This window comes from Corvus brachyrhynchos, unplaced genomic scaffold (assembly GCF_000691975.1).
Source record: "Corvus brachyrhynchos isolate BGI_N302 unplaced genomic scaffold, ASM69197v1 scaffold115, whole genome shotgun sequence".
Taxonomy (NCBI): domain Eukaryota; kingdom Metazoa; phylum Chordata; class Aves; order Passeriformes; family Corvidae; genus Corvus; species Corvus brachyrhynchos.
Genome location: NW_008239553.1, coordinates 19,398,203 through 19,423,965, shown reverse-complemented (window position 1 = coordinate 19,423,965; position 25,763 = coordinate 19,398,203). Strand labels below are relative to the sequence as shown.

Sequence of the window (25,763 nt, the reverse complement as noted above, 5' to 3'; positions counted from 1 at the left end):
TCAATATTCAGAGGTAGCAAGGTTCCACTTTTGTTTCGATCAAAAAGATGAAAAAGAAAGGCTGAAAAATGGGGGAAAAAAACCATGCTCAAAAAGCAGCTCTGTTGAGCTCCACCTACACATTCCACCAAAGATCTCGACTGTTTAGGAAAGGAAATAAAAAATCTCCATTGAGCATAAAATTTCAACCTGAAGCCCATTTGGGATCCATTAATTACACACACATTTGCGGAAAAAAAGCAAGTCTTACAAGCCCAATCTAGCAGGCACTCTCTAAATGCACCTGCCACTGGAAACACTGAACTCAACACAAAGCTGAGCACACGTGACCATTAAAAAAGAAAAGAATCAAACCAAAACCAAAATCTCAAAGCCTGTGGTTCTGCTCTTGTAATAGCAACTGCTTAATATCACAGTTAGACACATGAGAGAACATATCTATGAATGGGAAGATGTCAGTTTTAATTTCCCAGGCAGGTGGCATTTACCTGGATAAAACTATGTAAGCAAGAATGCAAAGGCCACAGAAACTACCATGACCCTATACAAGGCCAGCTGAGGTATTCACCTGGAAAGCTAAAGCTTCAGGTTAACTGAATTTCCTGCACAGATCTGGTCATGCTCCCCCTTCATGCGTCTAGTCCTGCCCTCAGGAATCTTGCATCTCTAGCTGTAGAGCAGAGGGTTATGACTGCTGTATGTGATTGCAGGGCACTCTCTTGGGTGAGTGAGCATGTAATACAGCCCTAAATGCTAAACTGGTAACGTAACCAAACTTGCATCTCTCATGTTCAGGCTTCCAAGGCTCTTATTATGAACAGAGGATAAGCCTGTGGAGTTCAACTGAAAGAAGGATCTTGGCGCTTAACAGAAGATGCTCAGTTTTGGCTTTAAATTTTCACTCTACACAGCTGTCCAATAAGGTTACATTTAGGTGCTGAAATCCAGGACAGATACAGAAAGTGAGACAGCCCACAGGCTTTTCCTTATAGCCCTCTCGTTCAACATCTTCAGTACCACTTAATTCCACTTGGCAAACCTACTCCCACTGACTTACACCATTAATTTCCACTTATTCCACACCAAGCTCTAAACTTCAGCACTCCAAGATACATCACCTATTCTTCTAAGGCACTGCCAAAGAGTCTGAAGGTACCTTCAGGAGGGCAAAGTAACCCCTCACTACCACACAGAATGACAAGTGATGTATTCTCCAGGTATGCAGTGGCTCCAGGCGAAGCTTTGGTTTAACTCTCCATTCCTGCAGGCCGGACACCAGCCTCTTCGGCACAGCACAGCACAGCCCATGTCCCTTTCTGCATCTAACCTACAACAGCTAGAAACAAAGAACAAACCCTCTTACTAGCGGAGGAGAACAAAGAAAGTAGAAGAGTAGCATTAGGTGTCTCCTATTTTTTTGAAAAAGTTTACGTAAATAATGGAAGTTTCATTTAGGAAAGAAAACAAGCAGTGCCTTCTTTCCCTCGCTCCTTTACCACCAGTATTCCTGTTTAGCAAACACTTCAAATCATGCTTAAATCACTACCTCTTTCCAAGAATGATGCTGGATGCCATTTAGGCACAAAGTTCTGAACTTTGCTGCAGAGAAATCTTAAACCTCAGAACACTTTCCTTTAAAACCTTGAGTAAAAAAAAAATCTAACCCCAGCACAGCCATTTTGAGACACCATGAACTCTCTGCCATTTCTTCCTGTCTAGTCAACAAATCCAGCAAAACAGTTGCATGTTCTGCATTTGTTTTATGCAAAGGAGAGGAGACATTTGCATACGTGTGTAATGTGCACAAGAGATGAGACTACTGGAAGCAGAGCAAAGAAAACACTCTCACAGCCTGTTCCCACAGCAGCAATAACTGCACAGTCATAACTATGACAGCTGAGGAACCAGGCCAAGAAATGTTTGCTGTAAATACATTCTCACTACGCTGTTAGGCTTTTTTTTTAATCCTTAAAGACATTTAAAATACATTTACTACAAATACTTCCAGTTCAGCCGTAAGTGTTGGCTAATGTTTTTGGGTTTTTCTGGTTTTCTTAACACTTCTTTCTATGATTGTCAATTGCTTTCAGCAACTATAATCCCTTTTCAAATCAGCTGCTAATGTGAGCCAATAAAGCAACAGGGAGCTGTATGGATCCTGCTTAATTAAGGGAAGAAAGTCCAGAGAACAGGTTCTGTAGCTTCAGCTAGAAACAAAAAGAATCAAGCCCATATTCGTTCAGTCACACCCACCCCAAAACATACAGGAACACTCAAGACAAAGGGTGACAATAGAAGTACTCTAACTGGGGGACAGAGGAGTGGAAAGAAAGCTTTCTGCCATCTCCCACACTTCTGGCTACAGTACATCTCTGTATCAACGTTCAGCTTCTGATCTCCAGGAAGTACAATCATTTCCTTTAAATATGTACATACTGATTGGGACTGGTTAAGGCAGTTCTCTCAGGACAGACAGGACCTTTCAAGGTGATTATTAACATATGAGCAAATTAATGATGATTCTACAAATTCCTGTAGCAGGCTTTTCTAAACACCAACATCACAGCTGAAGCATGGTGTAGAAATTAGTGTAGAGATTTCCATTGATTTAAGTCAGTTCTGAAGGAGAAGAAACTAGTTTATTTATCCTTTAGTTTTTGCAAAATACATTTAATAAAAAATGAGTATAAGAATTTTTACTAATTCTTTTGTAAGGTATGAATGGGTCATCTTATCTCGCCCTTGAAACAGGTTTCTTAATTTCAGTGACAAAACAAGGGAATGAAACTTGACCTTCCTTGATTTAAAAGAAAGCTTATTAAAGACTTAAGAAAAATCTCACAAGCATTCAGTTATAGTTTACCATCTGCCAGCTGTAGATGCAGTCTTAGTGGCATATCCTACTGCAGTTTTAGCACTGGCAGTTCAGTCAGTATTACTGAGTGTTGTTTCTCTTTTCAAAACACCTCCAATAGCAGAGGACATTTCTAAATAGAACACATACATAATACCAATGATCTTATGTTGAGGGACGAAATGTCTGGATCTCTTCATTCTCATACTCTAGATCAAAAAATTAAAATAAAAAAAGCTTTCCAACTCCCTAAGGACGCAACTGCTCTTATTTCTTTGATTAACAATGATGCCTCACCTGGTTTTTTTCTTTTTCCAAAACTATAAGGTGGCAGACTTTAGCCTGAACTAACCATCTCTATGTCCACCTCAAGCGGAGGCATCTCAAAACAGAAGAAACAAACAGAAGAAATATTTTTGTAATTGTGGAAAAGCTGGGAAATTTTTCACTGTAGTGACACTGTAAGTAAGACTACTGTAGTTTAGAATTATGCACTGCAAATATAAACATGTCTTTGTAGTTTATAATATAAGCATATACATAGAGCAGCTTTGTTTAGTTCTATGAAATGTAAACTGTAAATATCTGCTACTGACTATCTGCCTCAATTACTTGGAGATAAATTGGATAAACACATGAATATTGTGAAACACATGTCAGTTTTGAAATTAGCAAATATCCTAAAACGGATGGATATTTGCCAAAACACAGAACATAGAGGAAAACAGTATTAATCTGCACTAAGCATATACATTTCTGGTACATACCTTCTGTTGATACATAAACAAGTGTGCATAGACTCTTACATTTGTACTAGAACATGAAAAGATTACAAAAGTTTGAGAAACAAAGAGCTATTTATGTTTCTTACCCCTTTTGCTAAAATTTCCCATTGCACCATCTCACTCTTTTCCTGTCTTGAAAATTTAGTGCCATAATGCAAGTTAAATGCCTTCATTTCTTGACAGAGTCCCCTTCCTAAACCAAACAGTGTTAAAAATAAAATCCACCCAAAAAAAAATCATCTGGCTTCACAGCAGTGCTCCTTCTTCACTTGCTCTTTACATTTACAATAAGAATAATTTTCAGCATTGATTCACTACTACTATTCTGGGCATCCTTTGAATTCTCTTAAAACATAGCTACAAAAAAAATCAGAGCCATCAAATTGTTATTGTCTTCCTCCTGACCCAATATGTGCCATTCTCAGCTAAATCCCATTTCACGACTCCCTCTCATCCACCAATACTGCCTCACTAATTTTGTAGTAGTAAGACACTTTTTTGCCCACCCTAATAATAATTTCATTTTCGACATTTACCATGTAAGTGACAAAACACAGCAAAAGAGGTACTTTCTGCCAATTTGTTTAAGAAATGGATCTAAAGGATGACAAGTTTTTGCTATCCTTAAAATCCAAGGTTTGTACCTATTATCTTCAGACACTGCCAAAGAGTATGGAGATAAATCCAGGAGGGGAAAATAATGCCTCAAATAGTACCACTGGGAATGACAAGTTATGTATTCCCACCACCCCAGGTATGCAGTAGCTCCAAGCTAAGCTTTGGTTTAAATTTCCATTCCTGCAGGCAGGGCACCAACCGCTGAGGCACTGCAATATTCTGAGCAGGAATACCAACATCCCTTTTTGCACCTAACCTGCAGCAACCAGAAAGAAAGAACAGACCCCTTTACTAGTGGAAAAAAAAATAGAAGAGTGGCATTAGGTTTCTCTGTAGTCCACATTTTGAAATTTTCCTTATAAATGAATACCACCAGTATTCCTGTTTAGAAAACACTTAAAAACATGGTAGCCTTCAATTCACGTCTCCAGGGTCCACTCCTGCACTCATTCCTGCTTGCCTTTCATCTAAAAAAATTTGACATAGAAGATTTAGTCTACTTGTTTTTTTAAGATTAATTTTGTTACTATCTTTGAATTTTTCTTTGTCCAATTAGACTTTAAATTACACAGGGCTGACCCTGATGGCAAGATTAAACAAGCAAACAATCAAAGTCAACGTATGCTTCTCCATGCACTACAGAGAATGACCAGATGGCCAGATCTCTTAGTCTGAATTTCATAGAGGCTTGCCTCCTAGACAGTAAACTACTAAAGTTTATGCAAAAAAAGTTAATGCAAAAAAATTGCCAGAAGTTTCCAGCAAAACTTCTTTATGCCATCCCTACGCAATTCTTAGGTGCCTGAGAGCACATCAATGCATGCTTCAAACCTCTCCTAGATCAAGGTACTTCTATAAAAACAAGAGGTATGATAGGGAAACAAAAAATTTATTTCTTCTATTTTTTTCATGGTTCATATTAAGGATGCTCATTCAAGAGATAAGGCTTATTTGGGTTTGACTTTTATGTCACCACCTCAGTACCTTTACAGTCTAAAGAGACCAGAAATGCTACTGAGGAAAGGGTGGTCTCAGTCATTATGTTGAAACTTGCTCATTTGACTGCAACACTTAATTGTATGACTCCCTCACTTAGTGATTAAGGCAGTCACATTAGAGAGACACCTACACTCAGTTTAGGTTTTGACTGAATGCTCTAACCAATGATTTCTGTGATAGGCAGAACCATTTTCTTTGCTCTGACCTTTAATGGAGTTACAGACCGATAGTCAAATAGGCAGTGGAATGCCAATTTTAGAACTAATCCCAGATTCACAGAACAACTTAGGTTTGAAGGACCTCGGGGACCTCTGTCTGCACAATGCAGGAACAACTTAGAGCAGGTTACTCAGATTCCTGCCGAGCTGAGTCCTTAATATCTTTCAAAAAAGAATTTTGAGAATCTCTCCTGGCAACCTGTTCTGACATGCAATTGTTTCAACTATAAAAAAAAAACCACCAACACCCCCTCACATTTCTTACTATATATTGCAATGTACACTCATTACCTCTTGTGCTATTAATGTGCATGTCCACAAATAATCTACTTTCATCTTCTCTGTATGTATCCATTAGGTAGTTCAAGACAGCAGTTCGTATCTCCCTTTAACTGTCTCAAAACAAACCCAGTTCCTCAGTGTCTTTGTGTATTACATGCTTCACCCCCCAGTATCACCTTGATGGCTCTTTGCTGGAGAACATATAGGCAAAGTAGCATGTACCATCAAAAGCTAAGCAATTGCAAATGTATCTGCAAAAGAGATTTAGGTTCTTAAGAATACTACTCATGGTGAATGCCTGTGATACATTTACAATGATCTCAGGCATTCTTAATAGATATATGTCACTCATATGCACAGACACTGAGAAGCAGAAACACAGAATGTATTGTGGTCAAAAGAGAAAAGGTTTTATAAATTTGTTTTATAAATATAAAAAAGTATCAAATAAAAATATTTATATTTATTTGGAAGCTGTAAATACTAGTCTTTGTATGTCTGTGCATCTCTCACAAAAAGTGATAATTCACTACAGTGCTGAATACTGCATAAACACAGAACGAAATTCCCATGGTCCCAAGAATATAAGGCAAAAGACAATACATGGACACAAACAGAAGCCAAAGGACAACTCTTAGTGAACAATACTAATGAATCAGGTACATGGCTCGGGATGTAGTACTTAACTACTTCAGTGACAATGTTTTTGTTGTTTATTGCTTCAAATCAAATACACATTGCTCCTCCTAATGTGGAAAGTTTTCCCCCAGTTCTTCCATTGTTCTGTTTGTAAGAAATGCATTTATACACACAAACACATAAGGCAGTGCAAAGCTGAAAATTTACAGGCTGAAGAATTTATGAGATATAACACAAGAGTGTTACGAACACACATGCCAAACAAGATTGGACTGCTGTCTACGGACACCATATAGAGAACATTCTTCTGTCTAGAATGTGCACAGTAAAACAGCCAATGGCAGCATGGTAGCTATTTTACCAGGTATAAATATATTTGCTCTCAATACCTTATCCATTTTTGCCTTCTCAAGTGCAGCATTAACATATAGCTAAATAAACCACATTTAAAGAAATGTTGGCCCCAATCTATACCTGCAACCTCTCCAACGAAAATGGTAGAAAGGATAGCAGTAACTACATACACACTTCTCAAACAGTAGCAACTGCATCAAGCAATTTATTAAGTAATGTCACTCAAACACAAATAGTACTATCTATAATTTCTATAGAGATAAGTCACTTCAGACTGATCAGAAACCCAAAACAATATAGCCTCCATAATATTTGCTTTCCAAAAATTAAATACTACTTCTGTTTCCAAGTTACCTTAATCCCAAATCTTTAAGCATGAATTTTTACTGTTCTATTCACACAACTGTTGCTTTTATGGCAGCTGTCTCATATAGGCTCTTGAAATAATCCAGATCTCACAACCCATAGTCTGCTCAATATTTTAAAGACTATTTATCCATCTGTCTATATCTTCCCTATTCCCTATAACATATGTGTGCTGGTTCTGGCTGCAGCAGAGTTAATTTTCTTCACAGTGACAACAATACATACGCTACAACTACCTATGTATGACAACTGAGCATCAGAGAATTATGCTACAAAAAAGGTCAAAGTACATATACATACATTCACACACTCCACCATAGAATTACTACCATCACTACCTCTGGCAGGTGCTGGTTTTGAAAGAAAGTAGCACACACAGTCCTCATTGCTAGCCAAATTTTCGAAATTATGTACAGATTAAGTAATCACAAACTGAGTTCAAATTTTTTAAAGGATAAAGCTGAATTTTTAGACTACAGCCCGATTCAACTCCGGGTTAGCTAATAAGTAACTTTGATCCGTCTTCTCCTTAATTTATGGTTTACAACATGAATTTACAGGGGATAAAGCCTGTCCAAGTATCAAAGTGCAAGGCTCCATTTCCTTTTGCTGATGTGCAGTGGCTCCGCACTGGAAGTTTTATTTAATTTGCTTTCTGCTAATTTGCCTGCATTCTTCCTGTATTCTTCCTTTCTAATTATATCCTTCCCAGTAAAACTTTGTTTTATTTTAATTTTCTTTCAATACATACCTTGACTAAAACAGAGGCTAAAGTGGTACTAAAATAAGCAGGAAGAAAGAGATAGAGGAATTACAATTCGATGATAATAAGAGCATTTTAGGGACTCATTAGAATTAAGCCATTCCAGGAAAAACTTCATCACCATTCTGGGAAAATGGGCTCATCCTTATCAAGTACATTAAAGGAACCTTTTGGATTCACAAATACTTAGCAGCACTGAGGCTCTACATTATAGCCATAATATACCAAAGACGCTGTCAATGCACAAAATATTCTGGATACTCTTGAAAACTATGATAAGGACGAAATACAGAAGTCCTGCCTCTTAAGACCAGACTAGCCTGCAGAAACATAGGTTAAAATGTCATGTCAGGGTAAGAAATCCTATTAAGGGTGTTAATCAACCTGAAATTTATGCCTTGAAAAAAGAGCAGATTTCTGGGCTAGTTTCAATGGGACTGTTCACACAAAACAGAATTGCTGGTATCTATAACCCATGTTGTGTAGGCAATGCTTGCTTCCTTCCAGTAGTGATATAACTTCATCTATTGAGATGACAAAGATACAAGAATATTACATACTAAAATACGCACTTGCATTTTATCTGTAGTCTCATTTTGATTTGATTTTTTTAAAAGAGAAGCAGACTTGTGTGCAGAATATTGAATTTTTTCCTTCTCTGCTGATAGTTCAACTAGGTAACACACATAGAATAAGACAGAGCTCAAGATCAGTACAACAAACAGTTGCTATCTTTAATACTAAAAGCTTTATTGATTATTCCCTAAACAGGAAACCCCCTCCATTTGTATTGCTTCTATGACTATAGCAGATACTAAACTGGCAGTCAGCACAGTGCCACTTCCTTTCTCAGAGCCTTTTGGCAGAATAATTGCCACAACATATTCCAAGACATACAGCAGGTTTGTATCTGCACCCTTCTAATTGTTCCTTTGCCACTCAACTGTCAAGGTGTCCTAAGACAGAAAAGAGAATAGTGCTAGAAAACTTACCATAAAGACTGTACAGGACAGTGGTAATGACTATTTGAAATCCCTGTTCAAAAAGCAGTTTAAATCAGAGAGCAAATTTTGCTTGCCTTGTCTTTTTTTTTCATAATCTTTGTATGTCTAAGGTTCTTAGCTGCTTACTTGACACTTATTTCAACAGCTTTTCAGACACATTACTGTTCAAGCACAGGCTTTAGGTGACTCTCAAAAAAAAAATCGTACCTTTACTGCGCTTAGCCTAAAGGTTAATGTAAGTCACTCCCACAACAAATACAGCACGATGATGCACTTTGAGGTAGCTTGTTTAATCTAAACCAAATACCACCACACTGAGTCAAGATCCGCAGAGTAAAGGAACAAAGTAAATGGGACCAGGCAAAAAAGTAGGCAGCTTCTGAAGTGTATGTGAAGTGAAAACTGCATAGAAAAAGCCCAGTGCTATGGATGACACTGGAGAGCTATTAAAGCTTCCTTACCTGGACTTTAATTATACCTTTAGAGAAAAGAACTATCTTTTAAAGCTTAAATTAAAAAAAAAAAAAATCTCTTCTATCTTACCTACAGGCAAGCAAGATTCAAAAGAAGTGTTAACAGATGTGAAAGACTTTTTATATGAAGATAACTGTGACAGGGAAATAAAAATTAAAACCCAGACAAGTGACAGACCACCCTGAAGTATAAATGGGCCTACAGTACATCTAATTATGTTAACAAAGAAGTTACTTCTCAGCCACAACAAAATGTTGGGCAATTTCAAGACATATAAACTAGAGATATATTTAACTGAAAGAGTTATGAATATGTTTATAAAGATCAAATGTTCCATTACTGTTTGCAATTCACTTTAACTACAGGTGAAAAATAATTTCCTTCCATATTACTTGTTCTTTCAATAGCTTAAAATCATCGCTTTCCTTCTTTTCTATTGAACAATTCTTTTGTTATAGAATCAATATGCTATATATTTTCATTTATATACTAATTTGATACACATACATCAATATACAGGTAATGTAAGTAATATAGTATACTAAACTGTTTACTCTGTTTTGTATTATAAGGCACATTTCCTTCCAAATCTGCTAAAGGAGAATAATATGATGTGTTGCAGAAAACCATGCTTGCTCATGAGATAATGCATTCCCAGAAAAACACCAAGCACTACTTTGGGCTTCACTATTATTCCCTGTTATCTACCAGTCTGACACTATTCAAGAAACCTGTATTGTGAGATCACACGCAGTAAGTATATACAAAAAGCATTATGTATATATTTAACAAATATATTTTCCAAATTAAGAATTTCATAAATTTTAAAAAGTTCCAAGGGTAAGAGAAGCATTTAAACACTCATTACAGTCACAGACATTTATGAGTCAACAAGTTCCCATTACAGAATTTGGAAACTAAGCACTTCAAATGCTTTACTGCAGTATCTGAAGCATGATAGAATCTGGCAAACAGATTTGTTCATACAGAAAAAAGAAACAGACATCCAAAATTATTCACAGAGTAATTGCATAGTCTTGATGCTATTAAACAAATAAAAAACCTGTCCACCATCTAACAGTAAACGCAAATCTGAAATACCACCAGTGTTTTTAATGCAAAATTCTGGGAACATCTATGTTTTCTATCAGGCTGAGTTAATTATTTTAAGAACTCAGTATTTTATCAGCTCATCTGAATGCACAGGGACTCCTTACACTTATATTATACTACAAATCTAGATTAGAGAGCTAATTTAAATGGTTTCTATGCAGCTAATGAGATAAGCTATTTCTTAACAATATGGTTTTAAAAAGTTAAATACAAGCAGAAGTATTTTACTCTTGGAAGCAACTTTATCCTGTTAAACAAAAGGTAATAGCTAAGACCAACCAGAACATGCTGATAAAGAGAAAACAAGAAAAATTTTTCAAGTCCCCAAGAGATCACACAACTATTTCTAATATAAAATAGAATGATAGTATCTTTAAAAGCATCATCACAGGCTGCAGTTCTCTCTTGTTTAGGTGTCCAAGGTCATTAAACTACTGGTCCTACCCGTTCTTGACTGGCTGGTAACTGCAGAAGGGAGATTACAGCTTTTAAAAACAAAATAGCATGTCTCAGTCTGGAAAACGCATTCTTCCCTTTCTTAAAGCCACCTGTACATCAGATAGACCCGCTGGTTTTCCCTGTGATCTGTGAGCTTCTCTTCAAAGAAAGAACTTTTTCCAGCTCAGATTTAAGTCTATCCTGGTTATCATGCAGAAGCTAAATGCATTGGGCAGAAGAAATTTAGCCATAAGGCCTTCCTCTTTCACAACTTAGGTTTCACTGCCAGGGAAATCAGTGATGCCCTGAGCATTAATGGACTTGTCTCATTCCCACATCACAGCTGGCCAGCATGTAACTGCAGTGGTTGCTAGGGAGCAACGAGCTCATTACACAGCATCACCCACACCCTCCACAAGGATGCTGGCACATGCTTCCCATCTGGGGATACTACTGACTGAGGAACAGCACTGCAGTGCCTGCCAGCTTTCAGGCTCCCAGGGAAGAGTATGTCAATACAGCAGGTGCTAACTTTAGTTCTACCTTCAAGGTTTTACATTCTAGTTTTGTGAGCCAGGGAAGCGCGACACAGCACACAAAGAGGTCAGAACAGTCTCTACAGCTACTGGCATGGATACCCCTTACTTTTAAAGGTCAATTCTAGACAAAGATGTTCTTCCTAAAACTTTGGCAGACACATGGCTTTTGTGACCAGAGCAGTAAGTGCCACTATTCTAAAATCCATGTTAGAGGAGAACTCAGTAAAAATGGAAAGAGGCTGAAAAGGCTGGAAAAAATTATTCTTTTCAGTCATTAAAGGAGCACAGTATTTGGAGGCATTTAAAGAAGACACACAGAAACCTTGTGATCTCCAGGCTGTATGCAGTAGATCCCAAGAGTGGATGTCAGCTGTGAACAATCTGGGTCACTTCAAAGTCTAAACATGCAACCTTAATGCTTTTTTTCAGCAGTTTGTCTCATTAGCACTTCACAATAAAAGAAACAAAAAATCTGTCAGAGAATAAAGAAGTCACCCTGCTTCTACATACCAAAAAACTTATTAACTAACAATCTATCTGCATGACACAGAGATTGTAGCTAATGATTTTCCTGTACCTGTCACACGTCAAATGCCATTCAAGAATTCTTAGTGCTGGTGAATTAACAAGCACATAAGAGAATACAGCTGTAGATATGCATAGATACCTATACATTCAAAACCTTAGGCAACTTCAAAATGCCTTTTTTTTTAAACAACTGCATAAAGACACCTGAAAAGGAATGAGAAGGAAGGCAAACTGGGGTAATTCAGTTGTCAAAGGCGTGGAACAACAGCACTGTTTGAGGGGTTTAGGTAAACACAAAAATATCAGTGTTTCCCCTTACCCGAATTTAAGAAGACCAAGACACAAAAATTGTCAGCACTAACATAGGAAATAATGTCACGGACACTCATGTATCACTTAAATGCATTTTAAAATAACTGATTACTTTGAAGCAGAAATACATAACTAAGCCTTACCTGTCTCAACAATTTTTCAACAGCTGACATTACCATGAGCCCTCTCCACACAACCGGGGCAGTCTCTTCTATCAAGAAACCCATAGACATGCTGAAACAACAAAGCAAAAACTTGAGCTTTACAGCACAATCCAAGTACATCTGAAAAGAAGCTTGATTTAAATTAAAACACATGCTCACCATGCGATTCCATAGTTCTTAAGGGGCCTCATTAGTTTTTCTAAAAACAAAAGCAAACAAGGGGGGTTTTTTTAGAGGGGAGATGGTTTTAGGGTATTTCAGGGTTTTTTTAAGAAATATGCATACACATTTTATCTTTTAACAGCAGTTTTCCCTCTCTCTTTAAACAGTTGTTTATTTTCCCCCCTCATCCCTTCATTATATGTATAAATGTAGGTATGTATATATGTATTATATGCATTTACCTATTCTGCCCAAGAATCTGACCCCACTTTTTCTTAGATTGTTACATTTTAATAATACCATTCATCTTTTGCCAGAATAACAATGTATTTGTCCATAATATAATGTCACTTTGTGCTGCCAGAATCAATCCATTTTTATGAAATCCTCATGGTGGAAGGCATAAATTCTCTATCAGGATCACTAAAAGCTGAGTCATTTATATCAGAACAAAACCAAAGTCATACAACATGGTGGGATTTTAATTCTTTTTTTTTTTACATCTATCCTATTCACTAATCTCATTAATCAGAAGAGTATTCCCATTAACATACCAGAGTTTTGGGGAATTTGTCTCATGTTAAATCTGCTATGGAAACCCCAGAGTAGAGATACCAAAGAAAGCCACCCCTAAACTACACACTGTCAACAGCTCCAGGCAATTAGTCCCAGATTTCTTCAGGTTGATAGAAGTCCGCAGGACTTATACAATTTCTGTAGGAACAAAAGATGCTTATCTGAAAATTGCAGAGGTAATGTCCTTGCCATGCTTCTTATTCCTATGCTCTCCAGTGCCAAGAATAAAAAGCAGGGAGAGAATATTGTAATTGTTCTGGTAAAGGGGCGTGCAAGCAGAAAGCAAACAAAACAATACAAAAGAGTGCATTCAAACAAAATCTTGCAAAAGCCAAAACTCTTCTTTGTGGTTTCTACCATCTAAATCCACACCTTATCTCAAAATGGCAGACACACACACAAAAAAGAATGAATGGAATTTTATTTGGTCTAGCTGATGTCTTGGAAGAGCATGCACAGGCAGGAACCAGCAGAAAATAGGAAGAATACTTTAAGCAGTATAAAATATACTACAATACTGATTTTGACCAAAATCCTTGATGCACCCAAAGTAAATACATATAGAGAGTAAAATAAAAACAACGTAAAATAAAAACAGTGCATTCAAAGCTGAACTCCAAATTCAAAGTAACAACCAAGAACATACAAATTAAACAGCTAAACTCTACAGATGAAAGCTTTCAAGCAATCCAGTAAGTGAGCATTCAAGCCATGTAATTTTATAGAAACATGGTGGAGAATAGATTGGATGTTTTGGTTTACAAATCAAAAAGAACAAAACAGGAAGATAAACAAATCACTTGTATGACTACTGCACTCAGGAATGAGTAAGGAACTATCATTGAAAAAGAGATTGGCTTGGACTGATACACTGTACCAGTGCATACAGCTCTCCTTCACTCGTGCAGCTCCTCAGTGTTTAGTCACGGCTTATTTTGGTGGCATTGTACTGTCTTAACCACATTTCTAGGAATCACGGTCTTACTTCTCCCCCCGCAGTAAGACAGTTATGAAAAGGTTGATGACATTGGAACTTCAGCCTAGAGCCATCTCTAGGCACTGCTTCGGTGTCTTGATAAACAACACATACACCACCACAAGTTATAATACTGTTAAAAGTATTGAAATTACCACATATTTACCTAAGAGACGGGTTTAAAAAAAGAAATAGGAAAAAAGTATTTGCAACAGTGTATATCACTGCAGAATCAAGGTTTCCTTCATTTTTTAATCACAAAATAGGGACAATTTTAAGACAAAACAAAACAGGGAGGCCAAGTTTTGACTGCTAATCATGAGGCCCAGGAACTGAAGAGTAACATGAATGGAAAAGATGTATGATTCTGGGAAGTTCACCAAAATACTAAGCCACTTCTCAGTTCAATTCAACTGCTCTTCACTATGCCAGTCAAATACCCAGAGGCTAACATCTCAACATCCACTGCCTGCATGGACAATTTCTTCTGCATAGACAACAGGCACACAGACTAAGCTCACACACCTTCTGATATATCCCTCTCCTTTGTAAAATAGGAGAGTTGCTGTGAGTAGATAAACACTGACCTACAGAGCAGCCAAAGGGGCCTCTGTTTTTAGAATATATGCACTGCTTATTTCTCAACAGCAGAGTTTCCTTATGAAAACTGCATCTTATTTTCTTTGGTTAACAGCAAGGACTATATACTGCTCTGAGCAGCAAGATTTAATCAAATTTATACAATGCACAGGAACAATTCACAACTTGCTGTATATTCAGGCCATAATGTTCTGCATATTTTCGAAGTAATACAAAATACTGCAGAGCTCCCCACTGTTTGCCTACTGCTAAAAATCATTCTTAAGACTAATCTCAAATCTAGTGCTTCAGTGGGCTTTGGTAATCACCCTTTTCTCATCAAAAGCAACAGGCCTTCCTTCTCTTTCGCCCTGGGTCTCATGAAGATATTCTAAAACATAACATGTAAAGAAGATTTCGCTTAATGAGATCTCAGTAACATCTCTAATTCCCATTGCTCTTAGAGTATGCTTTTCTGTTATCAGAAGCCTACCATACAGCTCCAAAAATTCAACACACAACAGAACAATTTCTTAAAATCACAACACACAGCAATACCATGCCACCTATGCCAAGAGATAAATAGCGTAGTTTGCAATTTTCCAGTAGGCTTAATGGCCCTGAGTTCAAGACTGCTGTGTTTTCTCTGAACATACAAAATCAGATCAGTAAGATCAACATATCACCAATGACATGTCAGCAAATGCCTTTTCTGATAGAATACAAGTAGAAATTGTCTATCTTTTAGGATAGAATACACTAGAAAAGGCAGACATGCAAATTCATGACAGCATTATAGCAGATTGCTGATTAAAAGAGTTCTGGGACTGGTCTGAAGGTTGAATCATTACTCACATGGGGAAGAATAACACCAATGTAATGAAGATGGATCTTCATTACATCAATGAAGATGCATTTTGTAATTATTTTTTACTAAGCTTTTTCTCCCCAAACAAATCAAGCCTTGCAGACAGACTATCCTAACAAGGTAACTTGAGTTACTCCACTTTTTAGAGAAAAAGACTGACATAGCTGTTCAATGATGGCTGGGGATAGTACAGCACTGAAAGTATGTACAGAACTACATATATACGTGTATATATATATATATATAGTTTTGGCTGGGATACAGCTACATTTCTTCACAGTAGGTTGCATGGTGATATGTTTTGGACTTGTGATGAAAACAGTGTCAAAAACTTTTCTGCTTCTCATGCCACCCTACCAGCAGGCAGGCTGGAGGTACACAAGAAACTGGGAGGGGACACAGCCTGAACATAAGACCGCAAGTGACCAAAGGGATACCCCATACTATATGCCACCATGCTCCACATATAAAGCTGGGGAGAGAAAAAAGAAACAGGAGCACATTCAGCATTGCGATGTTTCTCTTCCCAAATAACAGTTACACGTGATGGAGCCCAGGGTTAAGCCACAAGGAGCCATTCCAACTCTTGGCTTAGTTTTTGGAAGCGGTCTGTTGAGCAATACGTTAGTGCAAGCAAAAGCTTACATTCGGTCTTACCCCACCACATAAGTCAAGACCATTATTCCAGAAGATTGTGATGTTATACTACACCTCCTTAGAAGGCATTATACTGTTTAAGAAAAGGAAAGGTAGCTTGCAATTATTAAATATTAATGTAGTGGATCATGCAACGTCCTAGAAAATGTATTTTGAACTCACTGGCCCAGCAAGCACAAATGCAGAAGAGTTGCTCTGAGTTTTCAAGTGTCTGAACTAAGGAGAAAAATGGAGATTTTTTGCCATTTCAAAGACCAAAAAAATATCCAAACATGACAGGAGAACATTAGAAGCGCAGATTTTTCTCCCTGTTGTAGATTTCCTATTTTACTCAGATATTTCTGGAACTTGCCGCTATAATGGAAGATCAGAGATTTCTAATAATTACTTTATTTAATCTTTGTCTTCAATAAATCTTACTATTCAAAGTCACCTGCCTGTCCTAACTGGATTTTTGTCCTTGAGCAGGAAAGTGAGGCTTTTAAGTTGTTCTAGTGTCAATAGCCAAAGCTATGAAAAAGTAGTACACTTGTACTATTTTCCAGTTAAATACATTCTACTGACCTTTACATGCACATTTCCAAATGTTTCCAAAGACACTACCAACACAGAAGTTTTGTCACCACAGACACAACTGCACGCTCTGGGCTACACTCTGAATGTGACTGTTTCCTGATTCTTTTTATACAAACCCTGTTCCCATAACACCTGTGCACCTAAAATGAACATTTCCACCTAACAACATGCTTCAAAGGTGGGAAATTATTGGACACTTACAGATGATAGAATCAAGGTTATACAAGAACCCTGCAGATTTGGAGACCTGAGTCGTGTTCCCCAAGGTCAGATACTCTGACTCTGGAGCCATGACTCTACTTAGAGCATTTCCAGTATTGGAAAGCACGTAATGCACAGCTAATAAACATCTAGGAGATCTCAACAGTTTAGGCATGTTGCTGAAGTTACATATTTTCCTTTGAAACTCCCAAGTACATTTGACAAGAATTTAAACTTCAAAAAGCAAACTGAGGGACACAAAATGGCATACAACAGAAAAGGCGTATAAAGTTACACTACATATTGCCCATAAAACCTAAGTCTCTGAATACTATTTTAGCATTCAACACAGCAGGTTTAAAAGCATATTTCTGAATTGTTCATAAGTTTAAGTATTTCCTAATCTATCAGAGTATCTTATTCTAATAAAACCCATACTGTAACTCCTCTGCATATGTTTATCACAATTTGAGCAAGCTGATACTTATTCACAGTTTATACAAAAGCTACGGGTTCTGCTGCTGTTTGCACAGCTCATCATGAGCTGAGGTTTACATGAGAAATTGGTATTGACCACCTCCTCACATCTAAGTGACAATTCACTGCCTGAAACACAGGTGATGTTTGGCACAACGAATCACACAGCCACCACACTAGTCAGAGAGAGACACTGCAGAACAGTCTGTGGATTCTGGTACATTAAACAAGATTATCTGACATGAACTTAACTAATGTGCCATACATACAGACAAGCCTGCATCAGATTTTAAGCATGATCACTTATAAGATCTCAAAAACTTTTGCATGATCTGGATTTTAATTGTGTACAATTTCATGCTGCCAGTGACTAAAGGATACTCTATCACAGTCTAAGTCAGATCTCCATCTTACATAGCATCTTCTGTTAATCACAGTAAATAGTCATTCTCAGATGGCTACCACTATGTACAAGTATAAGGCACTTATTTGCTGTTTAATTGGAAAGTCACCTCCCAAGGTCAACATTATGTAATGGGAGGAGTGAGGTTTCAGTCAAGGACTCAAAGACTTCAGACTATTTAGGCTTTCCAATAACAGGAAGGGGAGGGAACGAAAAATGGGGAGGAGAAAGGAGGAGGGAAGAGGGAAAGGGAGGAGATGTTGGACAGAAAAAATAAAAAAATGGTTGGGCTTTACTTGTGTAAATATAGATGTGTCCTGCCACTCTGGATGCCTTAAAGAGCTGAGATTTGTAGAAGGCTAGCAGATTTGACAGAGGGCTTAGGGAGAGACATACCTTCTGAAGGAGCAGCTAGATGCCAGACATCATGCTCCAGCATGTTTAAAGTAGTACTGGTTTCCTAAGCAAAGGCAAGTGAATTCCACCCACGGAATGGTAAAGAGGAAAGAAATGCCACAGAGGGGAGGGGAATGAATAACAACAGGGCCCCAGAGAACCTTGAAATAAAACAGTGACACCAATCTATGTCAGAGGGTAAAGGATGCTGTCACCAAAAGGTCAGTCAAAGTCACACATTTTAAATCCTTGTTTTAACTGTAATCAATGTTTTAAGTGCTTGTGTCAGAAGCCTACAATATTCTGTGGCAATTGACAGACTGAGACTTCAGGCTTGATTTAACACTGTGTTTTAAGTCTACTTGCAGGGTTGCCCCAGAAATACTACAATTTGTATTTTAAGCTTGAAGAGCTCCACACAAGGAAGGCTGTGATTGCCCATTACATCCCACACTAATAGTGTTATCTAACAACAAAGACATCCCAAATACTTAACCAAAGCAAACTAGTAATGAGACTTAAAGAGCATTATTCCATGCTCACCATTCAATTTCAAGAAATATATGCATAATGAAATGCAACTTTTCCCAAGAGATTTAGTTCTCGTATTTAGAGGGTCTACCAGTCCCATTACCTGAAAAGGCTTTACACTTTTCTTCCTCCCGGTAGACTGCAGAGGAAACAAAGCTCTGTAAAAGCTTTTTCATTAACAGAACAGTTTTGCAGATATGACTTCATCAGTCCTATCTAAAAGCAAAAGAACTAATTGCTTGCTGGAAAACTGTACTTCAAAAGCAAGTCTGGCACAAGTAAAGAGCACAGTGATTTAGTAACACCTTTGTTACATTTTAAAGCACCACTGACTTGCTAGGTCTAAAATAGGTTTAAAACACAGGACTGGTTTTAAGCATCATGCCATTACCTTCCATCACAAATGTCTTCCTTACGACTGCTAAAATAACCCACATTTTGAAATGCCCTCAGATCTCCAAGGAGCCAAAAAGCTTATGTATAGTGGATCAAAAGCTTTATTAGACTAATTTGGGCGGGTTCTTTTAGTTCATTATACCCACAAGGAATGAAATAGACTTACCCAACATGCAGTTTAAGGCATCTGCCCTGACACACAAAAACCTCTGGGAAAGCTCACATCATCTGAAGCAATGACGTGCTGCTGTGACAGGGGGACTGCCCTGGTCAGTCACATAACAGTGTGCCAGACAACAGCAGAGCAGAACAGGGAGCAGCAGGAACCCAACAGGCAGACATTCACTACACATCAGCTTTAATTCAAGACCCAAAGTCAAAAAACATTCCAGTTAACTAGGGACTTTTCACTGCTTTCAAAGCAAAACTACAGAACTCAATACATTTGTGTCAATTCAGCCTTTTTAGGTTCAATAGTGTAATCGAGACCCCAGAAAACCAAAGAAAAAAAGCAATTTAGGTGAAAAGACATGGGAGAAAAAAAAATCCAAACGATTATGTGTAATTGTGCTGATTTTGGCTAAGATAGAGTTACTCTTTTTCACAGTAACTGGTATGGGGCTGTGGCTTGGATTTCTGATGAAAACAGTGTTAATAGCAGAGGGATGTTTTAGTTACTGCTAAGCAGTGCTTCCACCGAATCCATGTCTTTTCTGCTTGTCACCCCACCCCACCAGCAAAGCAGGCTGGGAGTGCACAAGGAACTGGGAAGGGACACAATCAGGACAGCTAATCCCAAATTACAAAAGGGATATCCCACACCATATGGCATCACACTCAGTATATACATGATCAGGACCATCAACTAAACCAAAGGAAAAAGATGCTAGCTTTTACACTTACTGTCACTTCTGGCCTCTGGTCTCTATAGGGAAAGGATTAAACCACTTTTTTTCCTGTTTTTTAATCTATTCTGCTTCATCTCGCTATTCTGAAAAGTCACTCCATCGTACTACAGAGAAGGAAGGAGAATACAGCAAGAAGCCCACAGAGAAAGAAAACCACGGAAGTGAAAGAGCAAGGTAAAAATACTGAGAAAATTCAGAATTAGTTACAGTCCTTCAATTTTTCCTCTAGCAGAGAAGAGCAATGAAAGCGCTTATTCCTCTGAAATAAGCAAAAAGGTAAATGTGTTCAGTGTACAAAAGCATGACTAATTTCTTTTGTTTATGTATGTATAATGAAGAGTATCATGTTCCTATAACAAGCCATTTTGCAATTTAATTCCAGTTTTTATACCAGTTGAACCAAAAAACCATTTGTATCTGTGAGAGTAAACTTTATAATATAGTGAGTATCTGCTAGCCACAATCCAAATCAAATAATTCAGAATTACTGAACTGCAGGATTAACAACATGAAGAGTAATACAAATCTGCCTTCAAGTACTTCAAATGTATTATTTCAGGTTACAGTGTTTCAGTAATTTATATTGGAGGCATTTGGTAAAATTTCATCTGCCATTTATTCAAAACGACTGCTCTCAGTAAGAGGCCTTAATTACTACGCACTACATTTCTCATCTTATACTTTTTTTAATTGTATGAATTTATGTATAATGAAGAATAAAATTTTAATAAAGTAATTCCCTAGAGATTTTTTCTTTTTAAACAGCAGCTAACAACTGTATGCCTATAAATAATTCCTTGCAGAATTGGGTATCCTCCATCTCCTTTCTCTTCCAAGGTCTTCAGTTTTTTTTACAAGTTAACTCAACAGTAGCTGAACTAATCCAGCTTGAGGTTTATTGTTACAGGTTTGAGGGCAATAGTCAAGGTCCAGAATAAAATATTAATAAACACTTTAGTAGTCTTCTCATTTTCAACTACTTCATCACATTTGAAAAAGCCTCCAAAATATAAACCACAATTAATTACAACATTCTCAATTATTATTTTGTCACATGTAAGGCACATGGGACTAGTGTACTTCCACCATCCAGATAAACTGGTGTAAGACATCACCAAAAGTAAAACACAAGTTTCAGTTTAGGCTACTTTCAAAACAGAATCAATAAAACATATCATTAGATTATACACAATCTAAAAATCACTTGCTCATCAATCAAGAGCTAGTGCCAGTAGCAAATACTTTTTTTTTAAAGAATCAAATTTAAGGTTTTTTTAAATTAATCATGACACAGTTCCACTGATAAAGCATGATAAAGACAGCTTGGAGACTACAAGCCTTATCTTCAACTCCTTAGCAAAGATCAAGAAATTTCTTCATAGTTACCAAAATAACTATGCTACCTACCTAACATTTTGTCTATTTCACTAGTCCACTCCAAATTTTATATTTATAACCCTCAAATGAATGCACCACAATCCCTTAATCAATCCTATTCCAGCAGACATCTTTAAACAATTTATTTTAAATTTTCACATTCTGGGAGTCTGCTATCACAGTCTTTAGATATGTAAATGTATCCCAGCGAAAAAATTCAAGCATCCATTTCTATAGTTCCTGCAATTTTATTAGACTCAGTGGGGCAGCCACAAACACCGTTAACTTTCTCTAAGAAATTACATTTTATTCTAAATTGTGATAACAGATGCCAACTACTGATCTTTTGAATATACAATTTTATAAAGAAACTGAAGACACTGAAACTATCATAAAATGGCAACAAAGTTTTGAAATACTAAGAGTGCAGTCACCTGTCAAAGATTTACCCACCAAAACCTTCATAATGAAACTAAATAAAGAGACTTTATTTATCCAGGGAAATGGCAATTTTTTTTGGCAACGTAATAGTTTTTACTGTCTGCCATCTAGTTTAAATGGCAGATTTGAAAGGAAAAAAATGAAATCATGCGATTCACTAAGCCAGAAAACAGCTTTTAAGTAAATTACTTGGGGAAAGAATAGAAGTAATGCTTTTGTAACTTATGCTATTAGCATTGCCCTGCATATATATATTGTAGATTATGTTAATATTAATTCCATAGTTAGATAATCCTCCATTAGCTAATTAAATTCAGTTGTGAATTTATTAACCAATATTTCCCTGACCATTTAGTTAAAAGTATTTTGAACGACAGCCTATTAAATGTTAGCAGACTCTTCAATGTACTACAGTTTGCAAAATTACATTAATGTAGTATCTCCCATTTATACAGACTCCTCACTAAGAATTCCTAATTCATTTTGAATGCTTAAATTATAGCATAACCATAATAATTTCTATTCAGAAGTAATAATTGCTGCATGGACTTATTTTGTATGGTACTGGGAATCCCTAATCCCTTTTCATGTGAGAAAAGAACCACAAATCAAAGATTGCAAAAGTGCTCAGAACCTCCCAGGATTACTCTACAGATTCATTTTCAAATCCACACCTCACACTGAAGACAGCATTAGACCTTAAACTTTTTTTTTTTGATTGCTATGTTATGAAAAATGTTTTTAATTGACTCATTGTTATGTAGACATAGTTTATGCACTTCCATAACACAGAACTGCCTGGGCTTTCTCAATTGCTGTGCAATATTTCTTCAGAGCTTGTTTTACTCTTGAGAGCATAGTAAGAAATCAGAACACTAATCCTCATTATACCAAAAAACAAGAGTCATACATGTTTTTATATCAATGCATTTACATACACCTATATATACTCCATATATATACATATTATGATTGATCACTTCTTTGCAAGTTTATCCCATCTGTCACTCATTAAAGGAGCCCTTGATTAAACTTTAATTAAAGTTTCCTATGCCATTGCTATTTCGCAATTAAACCATCTTTGACAGTACTTCTATTGATGTTACTCTACAGTTTCACCAACTCAATAGTTAAAAATACACAAAGAAGTGAACACAATCCCTGAAATACAAATTCTATCCTGTTATCATTCATGCCAAATTACTATGTCTTTCTCAGCAGACTTGTGTCGTCTGTCAAGCTTTTGAAATATACAGATTCAGTTTTCAGTCTGTTAGAAAAAACAAAAGGTATGTTCTTTAAATCCTGATATTTACTTGGACTTTCCGCACAGAACTAGAAAGAATGTATTTCAGTGATCAAAATGTTAGTGCTTACAAGACAACAGCAGCAGTTTCAGTTCAGGGAAATCTTCCAATTTTTTTCTATTACATTGAATTCCACATTTTTAACAATGCTTGAAACATATTAAGACAAAGCTTATAGTGAATTCTGTTCAGCTGTTTACCAGAAATATCTAGTCACTGAAACAAAACTGAGCTGCTCAATATCTGAGTGAATATAGTCTTAAGGTCTTGCATTCCTAGAAAGTTGATTTGTACAACTGTAAGAAATAGACTGGGCAACTTGCTTTTTAATTTGTGGCTCAAGACATGGATTTAAGTTTGGTATGGATTGACAAAATACATAGCAAAATGACCAAGAAGTTCTAAGTTATCTGATCAATTTCTTAAACAGTGAGGAAAAAAATGGAAAAACAAAACTCAACATCACACAAAAATGAAAAGAGGAGAGATAGGAACACCACAACATAGTCCCTTTTGTGTTCATATTGCACAATGTGATTCAAATACAAAATTCATAGCAAAAAAATCTGTTACAGGAAAACACAACCTGTATGACACACATCCTCAACGGAGTTCAAAGTACAAGTGAATGCAAGAAGACTTCCATTTGTATCAGAAAGTCAAATCCCACTGATGATACATGAAAAGGCTCAGTTATTTATCTATTTATTTATCACTCAGCAGCCTTTTGACTTCAAAAGATATAGCAAAAATCCAACAAATAAATCTAAGTAATCTCCCTCTCTTTCAGGAATTTATCTAAATGAAACCTGTATTTGTAAGCCAGGCATTTAAATGTAGGAAGTACTCAACTTGACAGCTGTCTGTACAAGTATGTGCAGCACATCAGTACATGGAAATACATTACTTTTTTTTATCCAGAGTACAGGACATAATCATAAGGAGACAGAATTTTAATTACATAAAAAATCCTAAGTTTGCCACATTAAGTTTTCAGAGGCTGACACTGCAAGCTTAATAGCAACCCTTTAAAAATACTGGCACTGTTCAATTCTGCATGCTTTATACCAGGTGACAACACATAGACCAACAACCATTACACCCATATACATGCACAAATCAAGACGTTACAAATGAACACTACAGCAACAGTAGAACACATACAGAGGGATGGAACACCTCTCCTATGATGAAACACTGAAAGCATCAGGGCTGTTCAGCCTAGAGAAAGGAAGGCTCCAGGGAGACCTTACTGAGGCCTTTTAGTACTTAGAGGGGACTTGTGAGAAAGATGGGGAAAAATTTTTTAGCAAGGCCTGTTGCGACAGGACAAGAGGTAATGGTTTTAAATTAGAAGAGGGTAGGTTCAGACTAACAATGAGGCTGGTGAAACACTCAAACAGGTTGCCAAGAGTGGTGGTAAACAAGAAACACTAAAATTCAGGTTGGACGGAGTTCTGAGCAACCTGATCCCATTGAAGATCTCCCTGCTCATTGCAGGGGGGTTGGACTAGATGACTTTCAAAGCTTCCTTTCAACCCAGACCTTTCTATGATAAAAAGAGAGAGATCACGGCATGAAAGGAAGGAGAGGGAATATTCAGCTTTCCTTTTACCCAGCAATTGCTGCCCTCAAACATTGCAGTTGATTACTTCACTGAAGCCCTTTCAAGTCCTGTTTGAAATGATCCCATCCTGACACCACATATGGCCAATCTGCACTTTCTTCAGTAGGATCCTAATATGTTTTAATGTGTCAACCAGGTGTTACAGTGTGGGCCTAGTTTTGTATGTGGTTACAAGTTTTTAATTTTTTTACTTACATGCACTCTCTCACAGGACAATCAAAACAAAGTATTAAACAAACCATATCACCCCAGTGTCCCTACCACCCCAAAATACCACACTGCCTTACACGCAAACATCATATGAACAGGATATCAAGATAAAGTCATTCTTCACTTTTGTCCTTGTTTGGCCTAGGTGAAAGTTAAATTTCTGAAAGCTAAAGAGACTTGATATGACCTTTTTAATTTGGGTCACCTTATTTCTCTGAAGACTCTTCTACCTGAATTTATTGAAACACAGATTTAGAAGAAATATAAAGATTTTAGTTATAGGCTAGCTGTGTTGAAATTAGTTAGAATAGGAAGGAATTCAGGCCCAGCTAGAGTTAATTAAAATAGTTAAGAGAGCTGGACCTGAAATGGGTTTTAAGATGTTAGTAACTGATTACCAAATAACTGATTTATGTTTCCCCAGAATTCTTCCTAGCAGAAGGAAAATTAGGAGTTTTGTTTACTGTCTTTACTGGTAGGGAAGTGACCATCGTGTTCCTAAACACACAACTCCAAACACAAATGAGTCAAGTGGCTTGGCACATTGGGCTGAAGAGAGATCATACAGAACCATTTTAGTGACATTTCATACAAGCTGCTGTAATGATCCTTCTCTTACTGCTCTTTTTTTTTTCGTGTCTCTTT

At 36.9% G+C, this 25,763-nt stretch overlaps 1 protein-coding gene across 16 annotated transcripts in view; it reads right to left on the bottom strand.

Moving 5' to 3' along the window:
• NUBPL (nucleotide binding protein like) overlaps window positions 1-25,763 on the bottom strand; it is an 88,167-nt gene that overhangs the window by 44,714 nt on the left and 17,690 nt on the right. For 12 of the 16 annotated variants that reach the window (XM_017742205.1, XM_017742208.1, XM_017742202.1 and 9 more), the window contains 2 exons: window positions 12,610-12,649; window positions 12,430-12,520 (listed from right to left, as the gene is read on the bottom strand). In XM_017742205.1, coding sequence (XP_017597694.1) covers window positions 12,430-12,520; window positions 12,610-12,649 — 131 coding nt within the window. The remainder of the gene's footprint in view (window positions 1-12,429; window positions 12,521-12,609; window positions 12,650-25,763) is intronic. The other 4 variants (XM_017742204.1, XM_017742213.1, XM_017742212.1 and 1 more) reach the window with 1 other exon arrangement.